The sequence below is a fragment of the Thunnus maccoyii genome, chromosome 20 (genome assembly GCF_910596095.1).
Source record: "Thunnus maccoyii chromosome 20, fThuMac1.1, whole genome shotgun sequence".
NCBI lineage: Eukaryota > Metazoa > Chordata > Actinopteri > Scombriformes > Scombridae > Thunnus > Thunnus maccoyii.
In genome coordinates, this window is record NC_056552.1 from 4,637,400 (window position 1) to 4,662,199 (window position 24,800).

Here is a 24,800-nt window from a genome sequence, read left to right on the forward strand (position 1 = left end):
CCATCAAACTCACATGAAAACAAACATAATTTGCAGGGGGCTTGTTTACTACATACAGGCACCAAATAATGAATTGATAGCATCAGAAACTACAACGGGAGCTGATTGACGATCCTATCTGATGTTGACTGAAAGACCGCCATCACAGTACCCACCCTTTCTTCGAAGGTGAAGTCCGGCGTGGAGCACCGTGTGTCCTCGCTGGACAGCAGCCGATGGGAGTCCCTCGAGCAGGGCGTGTGGGGGTTGGAGGCGGTGTCGGGGCTGGCCGGACTCATTGGCGAGGGCACGTGGCTGTAGTCGTGGAGCATGGGGCAGTGTCCCGGGTCTGGGGATGCAGGCTGAGGGGTGGGAGGGTTGGTCCCGCACAGCAGCGGCGTGGTCCGCCCGTCGACAGATTTGTACGACCTGAAGGATGAGACGAGTGTTACATCTACGTTCTACGATCAGGTGCTAGCGTGTCACTATGTGTTTCAGTAGTAGTTGTTGTAGTGACCTGCTGCCCCTCCTCTTAGCGGGAGCCAAGGCCATCCAAGTCCAGCGGGTCCGCTCCTGGTCCTCATAAGGCTGATGGAGCTGAGTGAAAGCTGCGTCTGACAGATCCTCCACCTGCAAACACACAATAAAAACACATCAGGAGCCTGAAACCGAGCCGGTTCTTCCGACTGTTTCCTCGATCAATCGTTAAAATAACAGAAAACTGAGAAAAACGCCTGTTATAGTTTCTTAAAGTCCAAAGTGACGTCTTCAAATATCTTGTTTTGTCTGATCAACTGTCTGAAACCCAAACGTGTTCAGTTTACTATCATGTGACACATAAAAGCTTCACATTCAAGAAGCTGCAACCAGCAAACGTTGCTGCATTTTACTGTGTAAAAAGACTAAAATGATTGATTATTGAAACAGTTGCAGCTGAATAATTTTCTGTCAATAATCAACCAATCATTTGAGCTGTAATTAAGTTAATCTGTTGAATAATTTTGACAAATAATTTAGCATTTAATTGATTTTTTTTGTCTTGTTGCAGCTTCTTAAATGTTTTTTTTTGTTGGTTTTATTTGTTTTCCCTGAGTTTACTCTATGACAGTAAACTGAATATGTTTAAGATTTTTTTTTATCATGTTCTGACATTCTTACACCAAATTACTTATTAATAAATAAATAGCAGATCAATCTATAATGAAAAAATCTTTAGCTGCAGCTCCACTTCAGTTTTAAAAGGTCATTGATCTGGATTAACTGAAAGGAGATAATCTTGCGACTGTTAAAAATCTGACCACCAGGTGTCACTGTTCACTCGCTGCCACTCAGTATATTTAAGTTGAAGTATTAGGAGGTAAAATACTGAATCTTCAGTGCATTAAATAGTGAACATGTCCATTAATCTCAGAAATTAAGAACACGTGAGCAGACAGGTGTGACTTGGTGGATCCTAATGAAAGACAAGTGATAATTTAAAAAAAAACAAAAAAACACATCATCTAAGAAAGAGACTAAATCAGGAAGTGGGAGTAAACACTTACCTCCCGTTCGTTCTCCTCTTCAGTTATGGGCTGTGAGAAGATGTCCACTCCTCGCCAACTATACAGGCAAAAAATAAACGTGAGTACAGGAAACCAGCAGTTACATGCTTCACTAGAGCTTACAAAAACAAAAAAAAAAACAAACAGGCAGTTAGTTACTGGAAGATTTGACCAATAAGGCCACAGGACAAACATCCTGAGTGGCAGCAGTGCAGGTTATTTACCTGGGTGTGAGAATCTCTTTGTACTGCAGCTTCTCCACTCTGGTGGTGGCGGCCACAGACATGGGGATTACTATGTTGTTGATGTCAAAAGAGCTTTCACCTCGCCTCCTCTTAATGGGCTGCTGCTGGGGGAGGGAGGGGGGACAACGGAAGATGTAAACATATAGTATTTCAGGGGATGTACGTAATAAAAACACCTGTGACTCAATATAGCAACACCGTAAATAGTGTGAGCATCACACGGTTGACTCGACTCTGACACAGTCTCAATAATATCAAAAACAATGAGAACTTGACAGAGGTTGTAGTTATTGCAGGAGTATATTTCATGTCATATATGTCAAATCTAGTTATGGTTTCTACTTTTCATGTCTGATGAAAAAAAAAAAAGAGTGGTGAGCGAGTGTGTTTCCTGGTGCTTTTTTCTGCTTCAGTAACCGCCAAGAAAATAAGTTGTTGCAAAATCAAATTAGGTTTCAGTTTGAGTTGAGTTTCTCTTTCCTTCTTGCCTCTTTTTTTTTTCAGTCTTGCTTGTCAAGTCTCTTCATATTATACATGACATTACTCTGCGTGTGCACTCAACAAAGTTGTGCCTAAATGAGAGTTTTCAAATTGAATCTGATCGCCAGTTTAGCCCAATATTCTTCTTCTTCTTCTTCTAATATTACACTACAGCGCAGTTCACAACACACTCCTACGAGTCGCATCAAGCCTCGTCTTTGATCGCCAAGACTCAAGTTTTAGTGCCTTCAACATGATCATCATCTCGTTTGAAAACATCAGATTTTCACACAAAGAAATGAAAAAGTGTGCGTCTCCATCATAGTTCAGTAATGAAATCCTGACACGCTGCCAGCCCCTCCTGCATGTCATCACACCAGACAGTGAACTGCGGTTTAGCAGATGTTTCTCAGATTTAGAAACGACGTGTGCTGTGGTGCTCTGCTACATGTGCAGTCAGTTCATTTTGAGACAAAGCTGGGTTTGTAAAAAAAAACAAAACAACCTGCTGTCACGTCGGGGAAAGAAAAGTCTGATGCTTCAACTGACAACTATGAGGCTCAAACTTGGGCTCCCAAAGTCCAAGTTCATTATCAGCTAATGAAGTAAACAAATAAGTAGTGACAAATGGTCCAGTGTTTCCTTACAGGTGTGTTCGGGACGCTCTGGCTGCCGGGGCCCAGTGGTGTGGAGTTCTCTGAAGACGTGGACAGCTGGCGTGTGAGGGGGCTGTGAAGGGACGAGTGCATGTTGGCCAGTGTTGGGCAGGGGCTGCTTGAGTCCAGGAAAAGTTTAGGGGAGGCTGGAGGACAGGAAACAGATTTAAATGACTGCTATGTTCCTATGAGCCAGAACAAACTCATCACTCGGATTTAATTTTTTTTTTTTTTTTTTTTTCACACCAGGAAACCTTCAATATGCAGATATGCTGTACACCACAGGCTTCGTTCACATAAGACTTACAGTCAGTCCTGTCCATCGAGTGCTCTCTTAATCTCTTGCGGCTGTAGTTCTTGTCGTAGGGCCCTAAGGGGGTGGAGAGGGCCTGCAGTCGCTCGGTCTTGCACACGGCCTGGCCCTCCAGCCTGGCTGTGTTCAGCACGGCGGTACTGCTGCTGCCACCGCTGCTGCTGCTGCCGCCGCCGCCGCCGCCGCCCCCCACGCCGCTTTCCGCTGTCCTCGGCTTCTCAGCACGGTTCTTATAGTGGCCCAGTCCTGCAACACCAGCAACACCAGGAACAAGTCGTGTTATCATTAGAGTAGTAAATATCTGTATATGTTGTCTACGACCCCCCAAATGTACGACATTCACACACTGATTATGTAATGTTTGCATGTTTCACCACTAAAAATGAATCTAACAATGCTGTAGACTTGTAGGTTGATACTACTGAGGGGGGGGTGACCAAAGCAACAGCCAATCACATCACTGTCTCTGCCCTGTGACATAAATAAGTAAGATAGTCACTGGAGAAAAATGGCGTTGTGAAATATTAACAGCTGGAGTGAAATAAACTCAACGGGCAATAAACTCTGTTATTGTGAAAAGAAGCAGGATGAAATAACATTTCCCAATAATGAGGCGAGGTTTAAAGATGTATTGGATTATTTTACAATGTCAGTTATGTGACACATTCTGACTGTATTTATTCACATGATTACATACAGGATATGGGTCTCCATATTGATCCTAAAAGCATGAACGTAGGCGTGTCTCTTTGGGTTAGCAGCATGTGTACTTACTGACTGCCATGAGTGAATTGGCGAACTTGTGCTTCTCTTTGGACGAGGAAAGCTTGTGTTTGAGGGAGAGCTTCTTCAGTGGTTTGCTCCTCTCCAGTGACTTGGTCTGCCACTGGCTCTTCATCACCTGCTGCAGACGTAGGCCTATACAAACGTCTGAGGGGACAAATAAAAACACTAAATGAAGATTTTACCCAGTATAAAACCAAAGCTGGATACTTCAGATTTTGCCATCTGTAGCTCAACATTAGAAATTTACGATGGTATGAACAATTTATAATACGCCAAAGGCAATCTATTATATGAGCGGATGCCAAATCCATTGTTGTGCTGTGGTTGTAAATACCGCTTTGTCTCAAATATCTATCGGTCTAATGCAGTTTTGTGTTTTGCATTTCGGAACAAAACATGACAAATTCCTCAGGAATGAAAAAAAACACCTCGATTTGTGGAAATCCTGTGCCTGACTTGAAAATACAAAAGGGAAGACAAAGACTGTGAAACTCCAGGAAAAGGCGAAAAGGAAACATCATCATTAACAAGAGCTCAGCACTGAGAATACGACACTTATTCAGGGGGGATACAATACCCACTACAGATAGAAAAGATTGTCTAAATCACTGAAAATATTCTAAGAACTTCCTGGTTAGAAGTATCTCTGCGACCACTCCTTGTTTGTCTTCCCTTAGATGTAAAGTAGGAAATGACTGCGTAAACGGAGGAGTCTGGCACTGACCGTCAGGGAAGGAGAGGATGGGGTGGACGCCAAGATCCAGTCTTGACAGGCGCTCCAGGGTGGGCAGCTCATACTGAGGGTCCTCTCTGGGGGTGGGCCAGCCACCGCACATCACACAGCTGGGGTTAACCCTGCAGTTACACTGGATACAGCTGCTTCTCTGGGCCTGTGGGGGGAGAGAGGGCGGAGAGCATGTCCCAAATCAAGTAAAGCTAAGCTGTGAACATTCATAATTCAACTTCATTAACACAACTAACTAATTAAACACGTATTAGTCTGAAGAACAAGTTACTTGTGGACATTTTCTACCGTTTTATACAGCACAGGAGTTAGATAAGTACCTGCATTTTACAGAAATAAGTCTAAAATTATTTCTACCGGGGAATGAACCACAGACTAATTTAAAACCAGAAACAACACTTCAAAATTATCCAACTTCAATTATGTCCTGAAACTTTTAACTATGTAATTTAAGATTGAAAAGAAAAGAATCCTTTGGCATTTAGTAAAAACTGATACAAGGAAAAATGGGATTGCAGCAAAGAGAAATCTGCATATAAAAAGACATTTTAATAGTTTTAAAGGCCTTACATTCACATAATTCTAAACCTCAGTGACCTGCAGACACCCTGAACTGGAATGTCATTGGGGGGAGAAACATGATCTATCAGCCCGTGTTTCTATTTTCCTTAACTAAAACTTGTGAGTCGTCACAAGGGCGATTACTCTTCTTTGTTGTTTCCACTCTGAAGTAAGATGCCCTACTTTTTCATGAATAAGTCAGCCATCTCTTGTTTACTCAGCTATCTGGTTACAAACCACGGACCTAATCAGTGAGTGCAGCCTCAAACACTAAACGTCCAAGAATGAAAGTCTGTTTCGTCGGCCTCAAACACGCAACCGAGCGAACAAAAACCTCTCAGTTACTTTTAAGGTGAAGGCACTGGATGTGTGAATCTTAAATAACTAGACGTTTGCACAAGCCTACAAAGACAGCCGATGAAAACTCACCTTGCCGTTGAGATTGGGCACAGTGTTGGGCTGAAGGAGCCGCCGCCGCCGACAGCTGACTAGTGGTCGTGTGCGCGCAGCCACGCATGTGCTGTCGTACGGCTGCTGGTGCTTGCCGTCTGCACTCTCTGCCATCCTGTCATGAGGACAAACCGACAGAGCAAATGAGGTTACGGATCTCACATCTTCAAATTAAACACACACACACTTTACCTCAAATGACATCAAAGTCAATTAAAGATGTGAGTAACACATAGAAGAATATATAATAGTAAAATCCTTTTAACTTAATTCCAATGTAAGATGCTGTAGCAACAGTAAAATTGGCATCTCGTAATTAAAAAATCCCCCCAAATCCGTTTTAATCAAGAAGTCCCCTCCTGTGTTTCTCAGAAAGCAGATTCCCTTCTGGGAGCTTGAAATGAGGTAATCGTTATCAGCTGTACCTGCTGAGGACGCCGTTAACTGGCTGTCCGTTTTGACCTTTCCAAGGCCCGGGCTCTGTGTTGGTGACGTGGGCGGTGCCCGTGTGCTCCAGCCGTTCTGAACCGACATCCTGCATTGACAGATAAGACAAAAGCCAGTGAGACTACACCTCATGTTAACTGGCAGGAGAACACAGACTGACCAACAGCACTCAGCGGAACCGGGATATTTAAAGAAACTACATAATAGACAAACTGAATCATCCCGGTCCTCTGGCCTTGAATTATTCAGACTAGATTTGTGAGAGAGGGTAGGCTCTCCCCAAGCTTTAAACTCTATTCTGCACTGTCATCAAGATGTATAGCGTACAGCTCCTTCTTCATAAGCTTTCACACAAATGAACATATTTAACTGTTTCAATCTAACCAAAGTTATTCCAGCTCTTGCTATCACAATTTGGAGAATGTCTCACACAACCCATTAATATCTCACTAATTCCACGCTTGCAAATTCATAATTTCTTTATATTTATTCAGAAATGTGTTTGAGAAAACATTTTTTTCCATTCAGACCAACAGCAAAGAAGCAAGATCATTTCACAAGGATGACAGAAAGGTAGAACTCACTGCATGACTAATCAAAAATCCAGAACTTCAAACGTAAACCACCGAGATAAGAAGCCAAACCTGCAGATGTACCGGTCTAACAAACATTCCTATAAACAATTTCAGACATATCCAGAGAGACAGAATCTCCCTGCAATAAAATATTTGGCAATTATTTGGATAAGGATGTTGAAGCAGCGTATTAAACAAAAGCTCTTTTGTCTGATTCACTTCAGACCTGAGGGGCAGATCAAAAAATATTTCCTGTGAACGTTTAACTTCCACCAGATGCTTTGATTTACAAGAACAAACAAGTCGAACGTTTCGCTGATTAACACGCACCTATGAATGAATCTGACAGTCGACAGCTCGCGTTTACGCTCAGACAATCAAAGTGCTGAATGAGGTCTGGTTTATCTAATATTTAGTGTGAACTTTATAGATTTATTAACTCAGAGCTGATGTCTCTCGTTCCGTTCGTTACGAGTGTTATTAATATTTCTACACACTTTAATTGTAGGTAAATGAGCTGAAATGTTATTCAAGCAGCAGCATATGGACGACATATGAATGTTCTTTTATGAGAGTGTTTGATGCTTAAAAGTTTAATTTCCGTTTGTTGCATAATGATGATTACCTACTGTACAGCTGCAGAAACTGTTCTAAAGATCATTTTTAATCTTAATGCCATTTATTACACATTAACTGAGCTCTTTAAACAAGTGCATCATTAGCACAATGTCATTTTTTTCCTCAATAATCACAAAAAAACCTCCACAAGATCCTGGTAAGACTCAGTGACTGAGATGTAGCACACAATACTGAATAGTCATTACAGCATGTGAGAGCCGGATCTGAGAACAACCGCAAACTGTTGACGACTCTTAATTGAAGAGTCTGCTTAGAGGCCGCTGACGTCACAAAACCATTTGGTTTACATTTAAAGCACCGAGAGACGACGGTAGAGGGGAACGCGCCCCGTTGTCAACCTTCACTCCGCTTACCTGAGTATTTACAGGCTCCGCTTTCACTTCTGGCCCACCTGCAGGCACCACACCGGGGGCGACACCTCCTAACTCTACTGAGCCCTGTAGGATCAAGACCTGAGCGTTACACTTTCACCCCAAAGACATATTGTGACATATAAGTGAGTCTCAGTCACACGACAGATATAGAAACATAACATCACAGCAGCTCCTTCATCATAGACAATCCATGGAAATCGTTATTCTCTATTCTTGTAACCGCTGATAGAAGAACATTTAAAAGACACACACACAGAGAGAAATCCAAACACTGACCTTGCTGGCGCGGATCTGTCTGTAGATGTCGGTCTGCTGTCGGATGCGGTACTCCAAGTCCGAGATGTGGGCCTGGAGCCAGTTCCAGTGGCTGATGATGGCAGCTCTCTCCACTGTGTAGCGGCTCTCCGCCCGCTTCCATCTGCGGGGTCAAAAAAAAAAAAAAAAAAAAAGGGGTGTGAGTGCTTTAAAGGCGAATAGATGACATTCTGGATGAAACTGTGCATGAATCAGCCTGTCCACCACGAATACACAACAAATATAATGTTTTATACACATTTATGTCTATTTGTTTTCCTTAATAGATTAACACAGTTATAAGGAAGCGTACAGGCTGGTGTGGTGATTGTCTGGTCTGGCATGAGGCATCCTATTAAGACACTGAAATTCAACACAAAACACTGATAAAACACTAAAATTGATCATTTAGAGCACACTGTCTAATGAGCCTCCAAGCATTTCCCCTGTCAGACTGCAGAGGTCAGTGAATCAGCATTAAACAAAGCTCCCAGCGATGGCAACTGCAGGCACCCAGTAAAAGCATTCAAATAAAAAACACAATGTGATCGGACTTATATCTTAAGTGTAGGAGAGGTATAAAAATGAGGATTTCAATTTCACAGATTTATTCCATGGCAAAGAATGAATGCCAACTGAGAGCAGAGTACTCCATTTTACCAGTATGACACACAGAATGGGCATTTCAAAGGCAGACATGAGAGGAAAATGTCTGCTCTTGCACTGTGCGGCAGCGACCACAGAGGGCGCCGTTTCATCAAAATATAGGGGCTGCCGTGACCGTGGCTGAACAATGAAAATAATGACTCAGATGGCAGACAAAGATAGACCTTGCACTCCTCTGTGCTTTCTCCTCTCTCCACACCCGTCTCTGTTTTCAATTTTCAGTGCTCCACCAGGATGGAGGAAGTCGAGAAAAGCTACTGCTGGGAGAGGGAGAGGAGACGTCAGGGGGGAAGGAGGAGGGGCGTTAAAAAAAAAAAAAAAAAAGAAGGACAACAAGGACTGGGAAGCTCTGGCAGCCTGGAGAGGAACAGACGGGCTTTAAAAGCAATCTACAGGCCACAGGGTGCTGGAGGGGGTGGGGCTGGGTCAGGGAACAGTGCAGCAGACACTGGGATAACCAATAATCCAACCAGGAATCCTGTCTTAATGTGAAACTGTGCGGAAGGAGAGTTATTGTGGGTTTGATGCAGACATCAGCTACCAATCAGTGTGATGAAATATGTCTTGATTCCTTCCTTTACTCAGAAGCGACACTTAGCCATCTATGGCTTGTTCACTGCAATACAGTATATCAAGGACACTGCTACAAATACAGCTGCAGCACTTCCTGCTAAATGACACTTCCTATTGCTATTCTATAGACTCCGGCTCTGTTCTGCATAGATAAACAAACACGTACTGTTCTTACACATTGTGTGGTGAGTGTTCATAAACACTGCAAGGCTCCTGAACACGCCCATGGCTGGCGCATCAGATCAATGCACTGGCAATTCATTTGCATCCGTGTGTCCCTGTGGAGACTCTCAGAAACAACGCTGGTGGCGCAAAGTGTGTCGCACAATCTATCGCACCGATTGCTGTGCCTGTGTCCCATGATTCGCCAAGCGGTGGGTGGACGACTGATCTAGCAAAAAGGGAGATAAAGGCCCAGGTGTAACGTCCCTCCGGGTGAACTGGAAAATGATCTCAAGGAGGATCATAATCCCTTTGACAGACAGGACCATATATTCATATTATACACTACAAAAGATACTCAAACCACTGAAGCAGAAGCAAAAGAACTCAATGTTGGCCTGCTCACAAAGGCTGGCAAGGCCATCCAGAAACATCAAAGCAGAGGAACACTGAAACCTGACCAGGAAAGGTGGGGAATTAAGGATGGAGTATGTGAAGGACAATTTATCCCAACTCATAAGGACTGGCTGAGTCCTGACATGCCAGGTGAATTCAAATGAATAATCGTCCACAGTGAACTCAGCAGTACCAGGATCCTGCGGAGAGCTGGCAACCACTAATATAGAGAGTGAAAGGGATGCAGGAAGAGCTGAATCTTGAATTTAGCAAAATATAAACACGCAGAGGCCATTAGGAGTCCAATGACCTTAATCATCACAGTGGAGGAGGAGGATGACGAGGAGGAGGAGGAGGAGGAGGAGGGGTCGCTTCGCAGCATTGAGAAATTCCTCCTCCCGACACTAGGAGCTCCACCCCCTCCTCTAACCAGGACATATTTTCCTCCCCCCCACACCCCCCCCCCACCCTCCCCCCGACTCCCACACACACAAAGCACCAGCGGCAATCACTACAGCCACCGTTTTCTGGCTGTCAGCACATTCTCCATTGTGGTGCTTCTCTGGATGCAGCACATATGTTGTATGGTGTGCTGGGCACCCCTATACCATACTGACCCTTTCCAAAACCAACATGACCGCTCAAAAAACGTGGCCCTGCTCTCCACCAAAAACAACAGGCCCCTCGGCTGATGGCTGGCCACTGAGACAGTCTACACCTGGTATTCCCTTCCTCTGGAAATTTACCATGAACACAGGACACACGTGTGATGTTCCTTCATGCCAAGAGAACCCATTTTCTTATGAGAAAACACCCTACAAGCGAAAACGCACAGAAATCACATTTATATCACATTTTATGTGTCAAGAACTTCATCATCTTTGATTAAATTTGCACAGACTGTCTCTCTCCACACTCTGCTAGCCATTATATGAAAATATCTTATGCCATCTTTCATCTTCCTGCCGTCTTTCCCTCCATAGTGTGTTTGTTAATACTGGAGGGGGTGCACTTCCTTTCCATATGGAGGCACAATTGGCTGGTGGAAGGAGATTAATTCTCTAACTGGGGAGGTATTTGTCCGATGCTTGTAAGAGGTTGTGTAATTCTGCAGCACACTTTACCAAAAATGGCTGAGGTGATTGGAATTTCTCTAGCAGATAAACTGATATATTGTTATTGTTTCATCAGCCAGCACTATGAATGGGTCAAACATGGGTTGAACTAACCTGATGCACCAGATGGTTTGTTACACAGAACCAACCGAGAAGTCGTCCTTAGAAACTGTTTGGAAAAGGGCCGGTGATTTCAAAAAATATTTGGCGATTGGATGAATCATCTGTATATCATTGGTTAACTTCAACCAATCAGATCAACAAACCGTATGATATAGTAGGAGAGCACTAAAGAGGAAACAACAAGCCGCAGTCTGAGGAACTTTGAAACCTAGCAAGTCAGTTTAGCTCCCTATGTGGTTATATAAACACTCTCCAGTTCTGACATTACTGATGCATCTACATTAACCTCTTCGTTTCTGTTTCAAACCAACAGTCGCTTCTCGCTTTCGTCACACGTAAACCACGCCCGCGACTGCCAGTAGTTTCTCATAGGACGCAGATTGGTCTGAACCGCTGAGTTTCGGCCACAAGTGCATAACTTGAAGCCTGACAAGATGGATTCTTGCAAATCCAGCTGCCTTGCAATGTAAATGTTGAACACATGTTCGGCAGACTGTGCACATGCTGATCTGCTGCATGAAAGGATACAAGTATTCAGAAATAAGGGTTCTGACGTACCCATGATACTGTCTCCAACACTCCTCTACAGGTGTTTGTTTAATAAAAGATGGACATGACTGCACTATTGTTAGTTTACTGCTGCGTTCTATAATCAATATATTACTTGATATTAAATGAGAGCGAGCAATACTTCCAAGGAATGCGGCATAAATTCAACTAAACACAATTCAAGATTTTTCATAGCAACCTTATGAAAAACCTTTAAAAATACATTTACAATACATTTAAATACTCAGTTAAAAAAATCTATCATTATTGTAAAAAAACAATGTCATATAACTGTCTTCTGTAACACCCAGGCACAAAAATGCCAAAGATGAATTTAGGGAGAAACAGTAAGTACAGACCGCAAAAAATGTCAATGAATACAGAAGAGGAAGTGAATTGAGCTGCATCAGAACAGCATGAAATATGCAGCCATGCAACGTTTATGTCCATCACACGCTCGCTGCTGTGAACATCACCTGCGCTCAGCTGATTTCTGACACTTTCATGCAAGGAATACAGACCAGACAGTTTTGAGTTTTAGTTGGAAATACAGCTTGCGCCTTTCCCTTTTCCTTAATTAGACTTAAGAGGACCTATTATGCTCATTTCCAGCTCTTTATTTTTATTTTTGGACTCTGCTGGAGTAGCTCTGCATGACTCACAGTTCAAAAAAACCTGCTTATTTATCTTATACTGGCCCTTTCTGCTGCCCCTCAGTTTAGCCTCTGTCTCTAACAGGCAGTCTTAGCTCCTGTCTCTTTAAGGCTCCCCTCTCATCTTTGATTGGCCAGCTTTCCGGAAGCCTGGTGTTTGATGACGAGCTACAGATGACCAGCACGCCTCCAACAGGTAAACAACTTTATTTTACTCTGCCCTGCTGTGGAATGGAAAAACACTCTCAGAGTGCCAGCTCGACCCGAGTCATGGCTCGGCCTGACTCCCCCCAAAACATTGGAAAAACACCATAACGGTAGCTGAGGGCAGCAGTGAACTAGCACACTGTGCGTGGAGCAGATGACCATATAAAGAAATCCCTCACAAGCCGACGTCAGCTTGGACTGAAAGTGGAAAAAAAATGTTGGAAATGGAAAGTTCAGAGCAGTTTGAAGCAGGTGCTTTTTGTTCACAGGGATTAAGGTACTTCCACAGATATTTACCTCATTATTTGACACTTTGGCCATGTTTAATATGAACATCCGACATAACATTATATATATATATATGACTGAAAATAAGGAAAAGCATAAAAGGCCCTCTTCAATGTAAGGTTACGCAGATGTGCCACATTGACTGAAAACAGGATATGAATGTCCAGATATTGCTCTGGCTGGCAGAGAACAGAGGTTAAGAGTCTCCAAACCTTCCTGCCACAAGAGTTCAACCTTCTCTTGAGGACTTACAAAAGAACAGGATTATAATGGGCCATTAAAGCACAGCAGTGCGGTACTGGGCTGTCAAACATATCTAATCTAAACTACACTGGCATTTTAATTCAGGCTATTATGGTGGACTATGTACCTAAATATATTATGAGGGGAAAATCTAACTACTCTATTGTGATTAATGACAGATAATCAATATCAAAAAACAGTTGATCAGGACAGCCTATGTCAGTACACAACGTGGTTAACTTGATTTGCTCAATTATGTACATTAGGTAACAGCTAATTCTATGATTTCCACTTTATTCATACCCATGTTCACATTTTGAAAAATGAGCTCCTTGTACAGAATCTGACAGAAGGACACTGTTATGAATAGAGGTAAGGCAAAACAAAAGCCTGCAGACATTTTGCTTTTCCATACAAAATGAAATAAAACCACTTTTCAATTATGCTTCACTAACCAGTCAGTCATCATTCATGCTCACTAACGAGAACAAGAGAAATCAAAGCAGCAGCTGTCATTTTAATTTCTTTGTTCTCTAGAGTCAAGGATTTTCAAAGCGTGTTGAAAGAGCAGAAAATGATCCAAACACTGAACGGTTTTGGGAGATTGAAACAACAATTTCTCAGGTTTATTCCGATTTGCCAGGATGGCTGGTTGAAATTTCACAGGCCAGCTGGTTAAACTCGTCTTTTTACAGGAAGAAACTGCTCGGGAGTCGGGATTGAACGAGGTAGGCCGACAGGGTGTGGGGCAGGAAAAACTAGAGAGGGCAAACTCAGCCAGAGAGCTGCAGCAGTCATTACATAAAAGAGGGGGGTTATGTAACGCCTGTGGGTTCGTGTTGAGGAACTCGGGCCGAGCTAAACACATCCAGATGTGTCAAACAGGACAGAAACCTATACATGCACTCACATACATACATAAGTACACACACACACACACACACACACACACACACAGACACACACACAGAGGAATGGAAAGAGGGGAGAAAAAAAAAACATAGCTAAGCTACTCAGACTGCAGAGTAATGCTGAGCCATAAGCATGAAAGGCACGCTGTAGTCTCGGCCAACCCAGTTACCCTAATTCAAGAGCAGCAGGAAGACAGGCATTTTAACAGTCTCACTGCATAAAGACCATACAAGCAACACTCTGGATCCTCTAGCCTTAGCTTTATCATTTGGCAGACAAAAAGCCTGCAAACCTGGGTACATTTTAGCGCTAGTCAGATAACAATTTCAGACATTTTCATTGGTCAGTCTACGAGCCATTATGTAAGATCTGAGATTTCCTGATGAGCATTATTGTTGCCTCAGAAACAAGACACAGTGCCCACTCTTTTCTCAACACAGCAACCCGTGTTCCGTGTAACGTGCCCTAATGACAGACTTTCCATGAATATGTAATTCTAAAACGTATTCACCAAGTAATTGTGCAGCTAGTATTAAAAAAAAAAAAGGAGACTGGCGTATTAACATTCATTTCTGAGGCTAGCAGCACCCACACCCTGCTAGAGGCCATTATGGACGTCACATTCACAGACAGACACACTGGCTCGAGCATAAAGGCCCTGCAGCATAAGCATGGCAACAGATGTTGGCTGGCCCCCAATCCTCTAAGATACGGGAAACCACGTATACAGTATAGATAGGGATGACGGGATTAGTTGTAAGCAATACACTGCATCCATACAAGCAGCCCAAATAGGTTATTTTCCACACTGCTGTCAACTCAGCTGACGTTGAATAATTGAGGTGCTGCTGCCTGAAGAAGACATTACATTGTCTGTAGTGTTTACTGGTGTAGTGCTGTAAGCCATTAATTGGTGACTGAGGCAAAATGTCAGTTGTGAAAATGTGACATTATGGTTATACGCTCACACACCCTACTTCCTGGAAGACTACTAACTTGTTCACAGTGAAGTAAGGTTTCTCCTATGTAGAGAACCAGTTTTTAACTTGTTGTGGGGTGGATGATTATACAATGGCATCGGGCAGCTGCTTATGAGGGCATTACAGACAGACAATTTTAGATTTCCATGGCAGCTTTCGCTCGGTGTACAGGGAATTATTAGGCTTACATGTGCTACCGCTTGGCAAACATTGGCAAACCTATAAAAATGATTGGTGCTATTGTGACGGCGACACAAAAACTTTCAAACGCGGCTTATTCAAGATCTTTTGAGCAAATTAACATGACCGAGTTTTATTTTGTTATGCTCAAATTGCATGATTTTGAGGCATTGTGTTGCAAGTAATAGAGGCCAACACGGCTGAACCGGTTGCCAGGTGCTCTCAGGTGTGGGTTATTCACATGGCTGAAAAATGACATCGGTTCTGCTGATGCAACTCATGTGGGAAAGTGAATCATTATTAAAAACAGCCACCATCTCAATATCAGCAGGACATTATGTGGGTCTACATCTAAAGATTATACTGAATAATCAGATTCCCCTCCCAGTCAACTAGATTCATTATCAAATGAATCCACCTTTATAGGATTGTGGTGTTAAAATTACATTTTAATAAGCCATATACACAACCAGAAGCCTGAATTACTACTGTACTACAGTTATCAGTGACTGCATCTGTGTTACATGTAGCCATACAAACGGAAACGCGTAGTAGACCTGGTTTGGTTTAGTTGTTTAACAGGTTCAGGGGAATTTAGTCTGAAAGTAAAACCTGTCACCATGTCAGCAACTTCAATTTGCCTGATGTTTTGGAGGTGGTGGTTCACACCAACAGTAGTAGACTTTCACTTTCACCTGCGACATTTAATACTGGTAGAATAAAAAAAAATTTAAAAATCCACTTTAAAAAAAAAAAAAAAAAGAAAGAAAGAAAAGCACTGAAAAATGTCAGTATGTGCATGGAGTCCTATATTTACACAGTGAGGACTTAGCAGTTGTTAACAATGGTGAAAATAAGCTCTAGCTGCTTCACAATAAAACCCTCATAATGGCTGGCTGCTGGAGAGCTTTCATGCTAAAGCGGCAACAAGATGTGTCATGTTTGCTATTACAAAAGATAACCTTATCATGGCAAGATGGCTGCCGACAGCAGGGTTGATTTGTTAGGCTCCACACTTTCCTCTACATTAGCGCTGGGCGATAAAACCATAACAATATTTATCTCAATATAAATGTTTGATATAATATATATACTGAGAGGGAATGAGAGCAGCCGTCACTAACTGCTTAGGTAAAGTAACTAGCAGATCTGAATAGTATGTAAACAACCGTGGGAGTAGTGAGAAAGTTGCTAAAAGAAGAAGAGAGCTATGAGTGCTTGAGCAGAACTAGTGTAAGTTTAAATGTACTGCAGGTAATTAGCTGCTGTAAAGAGAAGAATACAGCAAAATGAAGTAGGTTTAGAGCAGCAAAAACACTACCTGTGACAGGAAATGAGACAATACGCTTCCCACAGCACATCAGTCACAACTTCATCAGGGCAGAGGTGATTTCTGTAGGTTATGTACTGGGTTTGTTTTCATTTCTGTTATTTAGTTGGAGTTTAAATGCTTACATTATCGTGTGTTACTGGACATGTAACTCACTTTGTGGTCCGAACCATCATAGATGTGTGGAAATAGGATTTTACTTAATTTTACTCATACATATTTTGATGTTGAAAAAAGATTATCATTACAATTGTTTTGAATGTTGTACCTCAGATTTGTATGAAATGTCTGGCTGTCTGATAGGTGTTTGTCATGTTCTGACCATAAAACCACAATTAACTGTCTGGTTTCTTCAACTTTAACTGGGGAGCAAACTCAGCCTTTAAACGTGAAAGAAATAATGATTTGACTTCTCAAACTATATTATCGGTATTGACTGATATTAGGGATGTTAACGGTTAACCATTAATTGGTTAACCACAGATAATATCTTTGACTGGTTACACATGTCAGTTTATAGGTTACTTTGCATACTAGGGTCGGGTACAGAACTTATTACTTCACGTGAGATTGGTCGGTGCCAAATTTCGGTGCCTTGCCGGACTGAGAATGAGCGCAACCCTGAAATAAGTTTTAAAAACACACATTTACCAACCAAAGCTCCTCACACGGAGGCTCCAACACCGACAGAAACACCAACCCGCAGTCAGTAAGAGACGTGACGCATCCCTTTTACCTACCTGCACGGCAGCTAGCTGCTAGTTAGCATGGCTAGCATCGTTAGCATAGCCCTGCCGTGCGTAGCCCAAATATTGTGTAAGGTGTAGCTACGGTGTCTCTGGTTTAACAGAACCATACTGGTCAGGTGACAGGTGTGTTCACGGTGCTTGTGTGCTCTGAAAGACATTACGGCGCGAACATTAAGTCACACAGCTGACGGACTGTTAGCCTAGCGCACTAATCCTACGGTCAATCGGTAATAACAACATAGGTGTTACTTTGTTTATTTGGCCATCACCCAGTCGGTGTGCTGAATATTGAGACCGATATGCTGGCAATCAGTGTGGTAGAGGGTGAAGGATTGAAAGAGCTAGTTCAGTAACTCAAGCCTGAGTACGTTATTCCATCAAGAGCTACTGTGACTGAACGCATTGAAAACACAAGCTAGCTCTGACCACCTCTCACAAACAAAAGCTACATCAAATTTCTTTAAAACTAACCGGTTAGTTACCAGTTAATGGGCGTCGGTCTATCCAAAGCAAAATTAACTGAAATTAATATCCCTAATTGATATGAACATCTTTATGGCCCAGCCCTACTCTATATACCGCCTTTTCTTGCCATTTTTATCTACCTTGGTGTGTGTTTTGGTGAGTGTCTTTAATCCTCACCCATACATAAGCTTTGTCCAAGTGGAAAAGAACAAAAGCCAAAAAAACAAAACAGCCATAAGCAGGCTTTGATGATTTAAGTTTTCCTTTGAATCAGGAAGAGATGAAACATCAAACACCTCTGCCAAAATTTCACTCTTACCGGACAGAGTACAATTGAACTTTTTTGGCGACGGCATACTTTATAATTTACTCCACTTTGCAACAGGCAAAGACCAACATTACAAAGGAAATAACACATGGTGTGTCTTAAACACAGTACTGTTCCTACTTCTGCTGAGTGGAGATGCACAGATGAACCCAGGTCCAGCCCCAGACCTTTTCCATAAAACATCAAGTGCTCAGACCGACAGTCCTCCACACTTGATTACGGAAATAAGACAAGGGAAAAGGACTGCAAAAGGCTACAAGTCCTATATACACTGCATCGGTTGCATTTTATTTAAATGCAACAATGCCTACATGCATCATCCTTGCCAAATAAATAAAAATAAAACAGATTAAGGCAGATGATAAAAAATGCTACTAGTATTTTTTCACAATAGAGACAAAAGCAACAATGGCTGTAATGAGCAAGGTAGGAGTCATATTACCATTGTATTATTGAGGCAGCTACCCTAGCCCTGCTATTAAATCTAAATAATACCTCAACATCTTTCTTGTGCCTTTTCAAAAGATCTAACTACATGTAGTAGTGCTACATGGAGTGTGCGGAGGCTGCGAGAAATATGATTGGTCTCAGCAAACAACCAGAGCCGGATGATTTTGATCAGAGCATGAATATGACAGAATGGAGATGATTACTCTGGGTTTGTAAAAAATATGCACAACACTGCTAGATAATGTATGACTGTGCTGAGGTAGTGTTACAACAAAGGGTTAACTACTATGCATCTATAAACCAATCCTCCATAACACCGTGATGACCTTTAATTAATGCAGCCTTTAACTTAATTTGCCTTAGTAGGGTATTTATATTTATGTGATTTAATTATTTGCTGTGTTTACAAAATATGCACATGATAAACACTGTCGGTTCCAGCCAAATACAAAATAACAATTCATGGCTGTCCAAGATATTAAATTTGATCATTTTCATCTAATCATTTTATTCCTAAATTAATGAGAAAATACTATTTAAAATGTTGCCATTTGCTATTTTTATCATGAGTCTAATGTAGCTAACCCTCTCAAATGCCATTTACTATAACAAACAAATAAACTGATTTATATCTCCTGCTATATTTCAAAGAACATTTATAAACTGTGGAAAACACCTACTATTCCCAAGAGTCTCAGTTTTCAAAACTCCTCTAGATGGGTACATCTCTGACTACAAGAAAAACAACCAAATCATATGACTAATATCATAAAAAGAGTGGGGATGCAAATAATATTTATCCTTTAGTTATAAGTAACAAATGATTAGTCAACTGATTATCATACAGCTAATTCCAAAATAAAAAATATCAGACTGTGTATCAGAATATACTCATTATTTAAGGGCTTTGATATTTAAGCTTGAATGATGTGAATAATCATCAATCTTTGATTTATTTTGTACATTCATAACAGCTTATTTAAGTCTTTACTTACAATAAAACTGCCAGGGTAGGGCTTTTATTCACAGTCAAATTAGTTCACCTGAAAGGCTTTTTACTGCCTTAATGTCTAATTTTATGATTCACAAATAAAAAACAAAAACACCCATATCATGGAGGACAATATTCCAAAATTTCTACACTGTTGCTAATTTACTATAAATGGATCTTACATAACAACACCCAGCTGTCAGATCTAAACTCCTTTTCCATGTGAAGCTGTTAACACACTGATCTAATACCTCCTCTGATCTTAAATTGGATAAGAAAGTATGAATACGTCAACGAGGAACTTTTTTTTGTTGCTATTGTGTCATTCATGCAGCACACACGGCTTCCTGTTAGGTTTGAAAAATATTTAGGTCAAAGGTCTAAAGTCAACACAGAAAAAGGATAATAAAAATCAGTGTTCTCAGCGACTTTGTTAATAATCTACCCAATCCTACACAGGCCAGTTAGTCCATTAACGCTGCTGACCCACCTGCTGGAGTTTTTTTCCCCCTTCCCAACACTAATGACACAGAAACAAGTACTGTGATGTGAACTTCCCATGGAATACATTTGCAGGCTCCTGCTGAGGTAAACCTGACATCACAACAGGCAGCATGTAAAAACATAAAACCTGCACCTTCTACAAAACCACTGCCGCCCGAGTCGGCGTTTCTTTTCGGTTTCAGTTAAAACCAAAACATTCACTGGCTCTGTAGGCGCTCACTTGTTCGCTATGCAGATAAACAGAGCGTTCAGTTTCAGCCGTGGCCCTCTCAGGAGGAAGCACTGTGTGACGAGAGAGCTTTTTCACTAAGAGTCCATTCGAGCCTTTGTGTTCTCCACAGGATGATACCACCCACACCACTGTACATGCTCTCTGGGGGAATGGTATCTCTCTCCCCTCCCTGGAGTTTCAACCAACCACTACTGAGGCAGATGAGGCAGTTATAATTGTCATTAGCACCTGCTAGGCCTGAGTAGCGTTTTGCAGAGCCTGGAAATACAGGGACTTTAACAGGACATTTGAGCTATGAGCACCATGGTTGTAAGAGTAATGTGAGTTACTTTTGGTAGGGGGCAAGTGTAGAAAACAATATAGTCAATTTTTACTGAATCCTACAGAGGAGGTTCATTATAAAACCTTTTTTCCCCACATAAATACTGAATTCTCTGCTGGAGTGAATTCTCCATTGCTGCAGAATCACATACACATGTATGTAATGAGGGACACTTTACTTTACAAAACTTACATTTTGACATGTCGCTGTTCAATGTCCACTCTGGTCAGCTCCTCCTCCTCCAGGTCAGAGTCCCCTCCAGAGCTACTTTCTGTTACATCTGAGTCAAAGGCGCTTTCTGCTGAATGAAGGTTGGCTGATCCGCTCAGATACAGCCTCTCCAGTTCCAAGGGCATGGAGCCACTTTTCAGGAAGCGACTGAGACCGTCTCTGTTGTTTGAGGAAGAGTGGCGTCCAGTCCTCCATGTAGCTGTAGGGGTTGCCGCCTCTTTACGGTTCCCAGCCAGCAGCCGGCTGAGAGCCGAGTCCAAGAAGCCACCTAGCTGCTGCTGAATGTGCCGCTCCACTTGCTTAGCCTGTACCACCTGAAGACGTTTGCGCAAGCGCCGCAGCCGGCTTTCGATCTCAGCTTGGCGGCTGGTGTTGAGAAGGGTGCGCTCCCTAACGTGGGCCTCAAGGCTGTCCGAGGAAGAACTACAAGGAAGAGGAGGCTGTGGTGAAGGTGTGCAAGAAGGGGAGCCCTGCTGGCTGCTACCTGGTCTCTCCCTGTCCGAACCCTGTGGCTGACTGGTAGGCGTGTGTGAATCAGCCTCCTCCAAATTCACTTGTACAGAGGGGTTAGGGTTGTCATGGGTAAAGGGGGAAAGTGCAGCAGACTGAAGCACTGGTGGTTCAAGGTTTTTTCCATCTGTATTTTGAGAAACCCCAGAGGAATGCTTCTGTTTAAGGGTTCCTTTCACCGGGATATGCCCTGATAAGGTAGCTGTCAAGGTCTCAGAGTCCAAGGGCAGGTTCTGGGACTGGGAGTCTGTGGTGGCAGAAGGCTTGTCACCATTCACTGCCATCACACAGCCAGAGCCAGACATAGTGGCCAGCTTCTTGGCCAGGCCATTGACAGGTGCCATGGGCTGGCCACCTCCGTTCGTGCTGCCACTCATGAGGCTTTTGAGCTGGCCGCCAGAAAGTTCTATCGCCTGCCTCTTCCTCAAAAGGAAGTCTCCTCCGCCGTTTAGCAGAGAGCTGGGCAGTATTCTGTGGCTTTTCAACACAGACTGTTTGATGAGGACTCCTTGAAGCTTGATTGACTCCTTAGTTGAAGGGACAGGTGTCACATCAGAGCATAAGTAAGAAGCCACCAGTGGCTGGAGCTTGCCCAGGGCCGAGGCCTGGGCCACAGAGTCGGCTTGGGGCTGCTGTTGCTGCTGCTCCTGGTCGCCGCCACAAAAGTCAAGAGGACACTCTTCGGGGGCGGCTTTGCACTTAGCGGGGCCGCTGCTATGGATGAGGATGTTGCTGGCGTTACCGTTGTTCTCTGCACTGGCCGGTGAGAGACTTGAGGATGGGGCAGCCAGTTTGAAGCGGATGTGGTGAGCTTCGGCTGGGGCGTCGGTGAGAGCGGGCGCCATCGCAGCCATGCAGTGCAGAGGGACGGGCACCGCGGCCTGCTCCACACCACCCGCTTACTGCCCCAGAGGACAGCCTGGGAATAACAAAAAGAAGGAAAAAAAAAAAAAAAGACAGGAGAAACGAGAAATAAAGTTTAACAAAGTCATCTAATTAACTAAAAAACTTCAGCGTACATAAAACATTATTGCATCGAATTCTGATCCAGTTGGCACCAGAGGGTGTTGGGTGGAGATATTTTCCTATCAACAATTCAGAGGTAACATTCCCAACCTTGTACAGTGATGCACCCACAACCACATAGCGTAAACAAACACATACAGACACTACCTACAACATGTTCAAATCTTGATTTAATACTGCTCTACAGAAATTTAATTTGTATTAGAGAACTCACAATTATTCTTTTTTTTTTTAGTGCACTCAATTATTTAAGTTAGAAATGACAGCTAACTTGATAGCCTAAATACATGTTACACAATAGCTTGGTCTCAAAGGCAATGAGAGTGCTTTGTGACCAAGTGGACTCAAAACTTAAAATTAATACAAAAATATAAAGTATCTATTTATGCACATTTCTCCATAATATTACATATTTCTTCAGTGGGGATTTTGTGAAAAAACAACAGGAAGTCAAGCTGTACCTATATATAATAGAAACATACAACTGAAATACTTGCACTACAGGTTCTGTAAGCCTTAACAGTGAGTGGAAAATTACTTCAACACCACCCAAAAAGAAAGGAGCATTTGTTAAACATCTGACACCAAATATAAACTGTGAAAATGCACTAATACCACTGCATAAAATTAAGTCTCATATACTAACTCAAGCAGAAAAGTAAATATCTACGACTCATGTAGTTAAAAAGCCTCATTAAATGAAGTGGTGACATTTTGTTGACCTGGTTGACAAAAAAAAAAAAAAAAAAAAAATCCAGAAAATGTAATTTGATTCCACTGTAATCACAATAATGGATTAGGGCTAGGTCCACAAACACCCGTCTTCCAAGACTAAGTAGACACAAAAATACTTGTAATATGCACTGACCTTGGGGAGTGGGATGCTAACCATAAAGATGGAATAACAGCAGACATCTGAGCTAAATCCCAAGCCAATAAATAATTCCCACTACACCCATGCTTGTGTGAACAAGCCTTCATTGTAATTTACTTACAAGGCTCCTCTTCAAAGAATAAGCTTTGGAATTCAATTCTGATGTAGGAAGAAAGAGAAAACCAATGCAAATTGTCCAAACCCCACTGCCCTACATGTGGCCTGGCAAGTCAGTGTGCAGCAGGGTTCCACACAGGGAGTGTAAGTAGGTGGATTTAGGCCCCAGCATTAGTCCAAAGCACATGATGTCATCCTCTCTAGGTCCCTGTGTCAATTTCAGCTCAACCTATTATACCTTCTTAATTTACCAAATATTATTACCAGCTAATATGTTTTATTTATATACATATATTTATATATGTGTATATATATATACATAAATATATATAAATATATTCAGAACCACAATGCCTGTTTCACTGGTTAACATGTCAGTTACAACAGCTGCCTGTCTATCCATATCAAGTTGAAGAAAGACTTGCTTCTAATAAAACACTAGATGAAAGCGAGCTGCATCTCCGTGTATCGTCTGCAGGGTCAGATGAATGGGGCTCAGTATTTCACCGCAGTTTCTAGTCAGCGCGCACTACGCCATGTTGGTATTTCCGAAGCAGATTATGCAATGCAATTCATCTACCTAAAACCGCCCATTCCGCTCCAAACACACCGACCTCGTTCATGCTACAAGAAAGGAAATTGAATAACTATCGTCAGTAATCGCATAACCATGATTAATATGTTCGATAACTACTGGATCTCTTTAAACTGTCTGGCTAGAGATGCGACAAAAACGTCCACATCCACCGTTAGCCAACCATAACGTAATCACCAAAATGTCTTCCTGGTGTTTACAAAAACATTTGTAAATTTAAAAGGACGGCTGGCGCCTCTGTTCTTGGTGCGTAACAGTTACAAGTGTAATAACGCTATTTCACAACCTTGAATCCTTAACAGCTTCCGCGGAAAACCTTTTAAGATCAGACTGTGTTTTGTTGTTTCATTGAACCGTGCCAGTAAAGGGGGGAGGAAAAAAAAAATCCGCCACCGATCAACCACATCAACCTAACACGAAGCGAAAGATAAATATCTGGTTAAACCGTGTCACCCTGTACAACGGAGTGCGCTTCGCTTCTGGCTAACGTTAGCTCGGGAAAGCTGCTGATGCAAGAAACAACCTGCTCGCAAGCTAGCGTGCGGGATCTCTCAAGCCAACTGCAGTGTAACGCTACCTTCCCCTCATCATATTATGTGTGATTTTGTCGCTTTCGTTTCAGCAACTAAACTTGGCGATTTCTGGTATTATTTTTTTTGTTTTGTTTTTTAAGTGAAACCCGACTTGTGCAGCTTAACGCAAACCTCGTTTGGGCAAGTAAACATTTTAAGTCACTGGCTGCGTAACCTACGCTCACCTCGGTAATAGTTTTAAGTCAATAACGCCCCAACGTAAAATGCATTACACGTTAAAAAAAAGCCACGGTATCACATGCATTTGCATCACAGTTAAAATCCAGATACTGCAACATCGCACGCGTTAATATCTGACCACAATAACGTGACACACACGCACAACTTATTTTAAACAACGCGTTAAGA

At 42.3% G+C, this 24,800-nt stretch overlaps 1 protein-coding gene across 5 annotated transcripts in view; it reads right to left on the reverse strand.

Moving 5' to 3' along the window:
• The window catches only part of kansl1a (KAT8 regulatory NSL complex subunit 1a), a 32,715-nt gene that overhangs the window by 2,572 nt on the left and 5,343 nt on the right, over window positions 1-24,800 (reverse strand). For 3 of the 5 annotated variants that reach the window (XM_042396460.1, XM_042396459.1, XM_042396462.1), the window contains 13 exons: window positions 20,699-22,166; window positions 8,071-8,212; window positions 7,774-7,857; window positions 6,185-6,294; window positions 5,739-5,874; window positions 4,728-4,893; window positions 3,992-4,147; window positions 3,212-3,472; window positions 2,896-3,050; window positions 1,748-1,872; window positions 1,524-1,581; window positions 497-609; window positions 156-408 (listed from right to left, as the gene is read on the reverse strand). In XM_042396460.1, coding sequence (XP_042252394.1) covers window positions 156-408; window positions 497-609; window positions 1,524-1,581; window positions 1,748-1,872; window positions 2,896-3,050; window positions 3,212-3,472; window positions 3,992-4,147; window positions 4,728-4,893; window positions 5,739-5,874; window positions 6,185-6,294; window positions 7,774-7,857; window positions 8,071-8,212; window positions 20,699-22,101 — 3,162 coding nt within the window. In that variant the 5' untranslated portion in view covers window positions 22,102-22,166. The remainder of the gene's footprint in view (window positions 1-155; window positions 409-496; window positions 610-1,523; window positions 1,582-1,747; window positions 1,873-2,895; window positions 3,051-3,211; window positions 3,473-3,991; window positions 4,148-4,727; window positions 4,894-5,738; window positions 5,875-6,184; window positions 6,295-7,773; window positions 7,858-8,070; window positions 8,213-20,698; window positions 22,167-24,800) is intronic. The other 2 variants (XM_042396464.1, XM_042396463.1) reach the window with 2 other exon arrangements.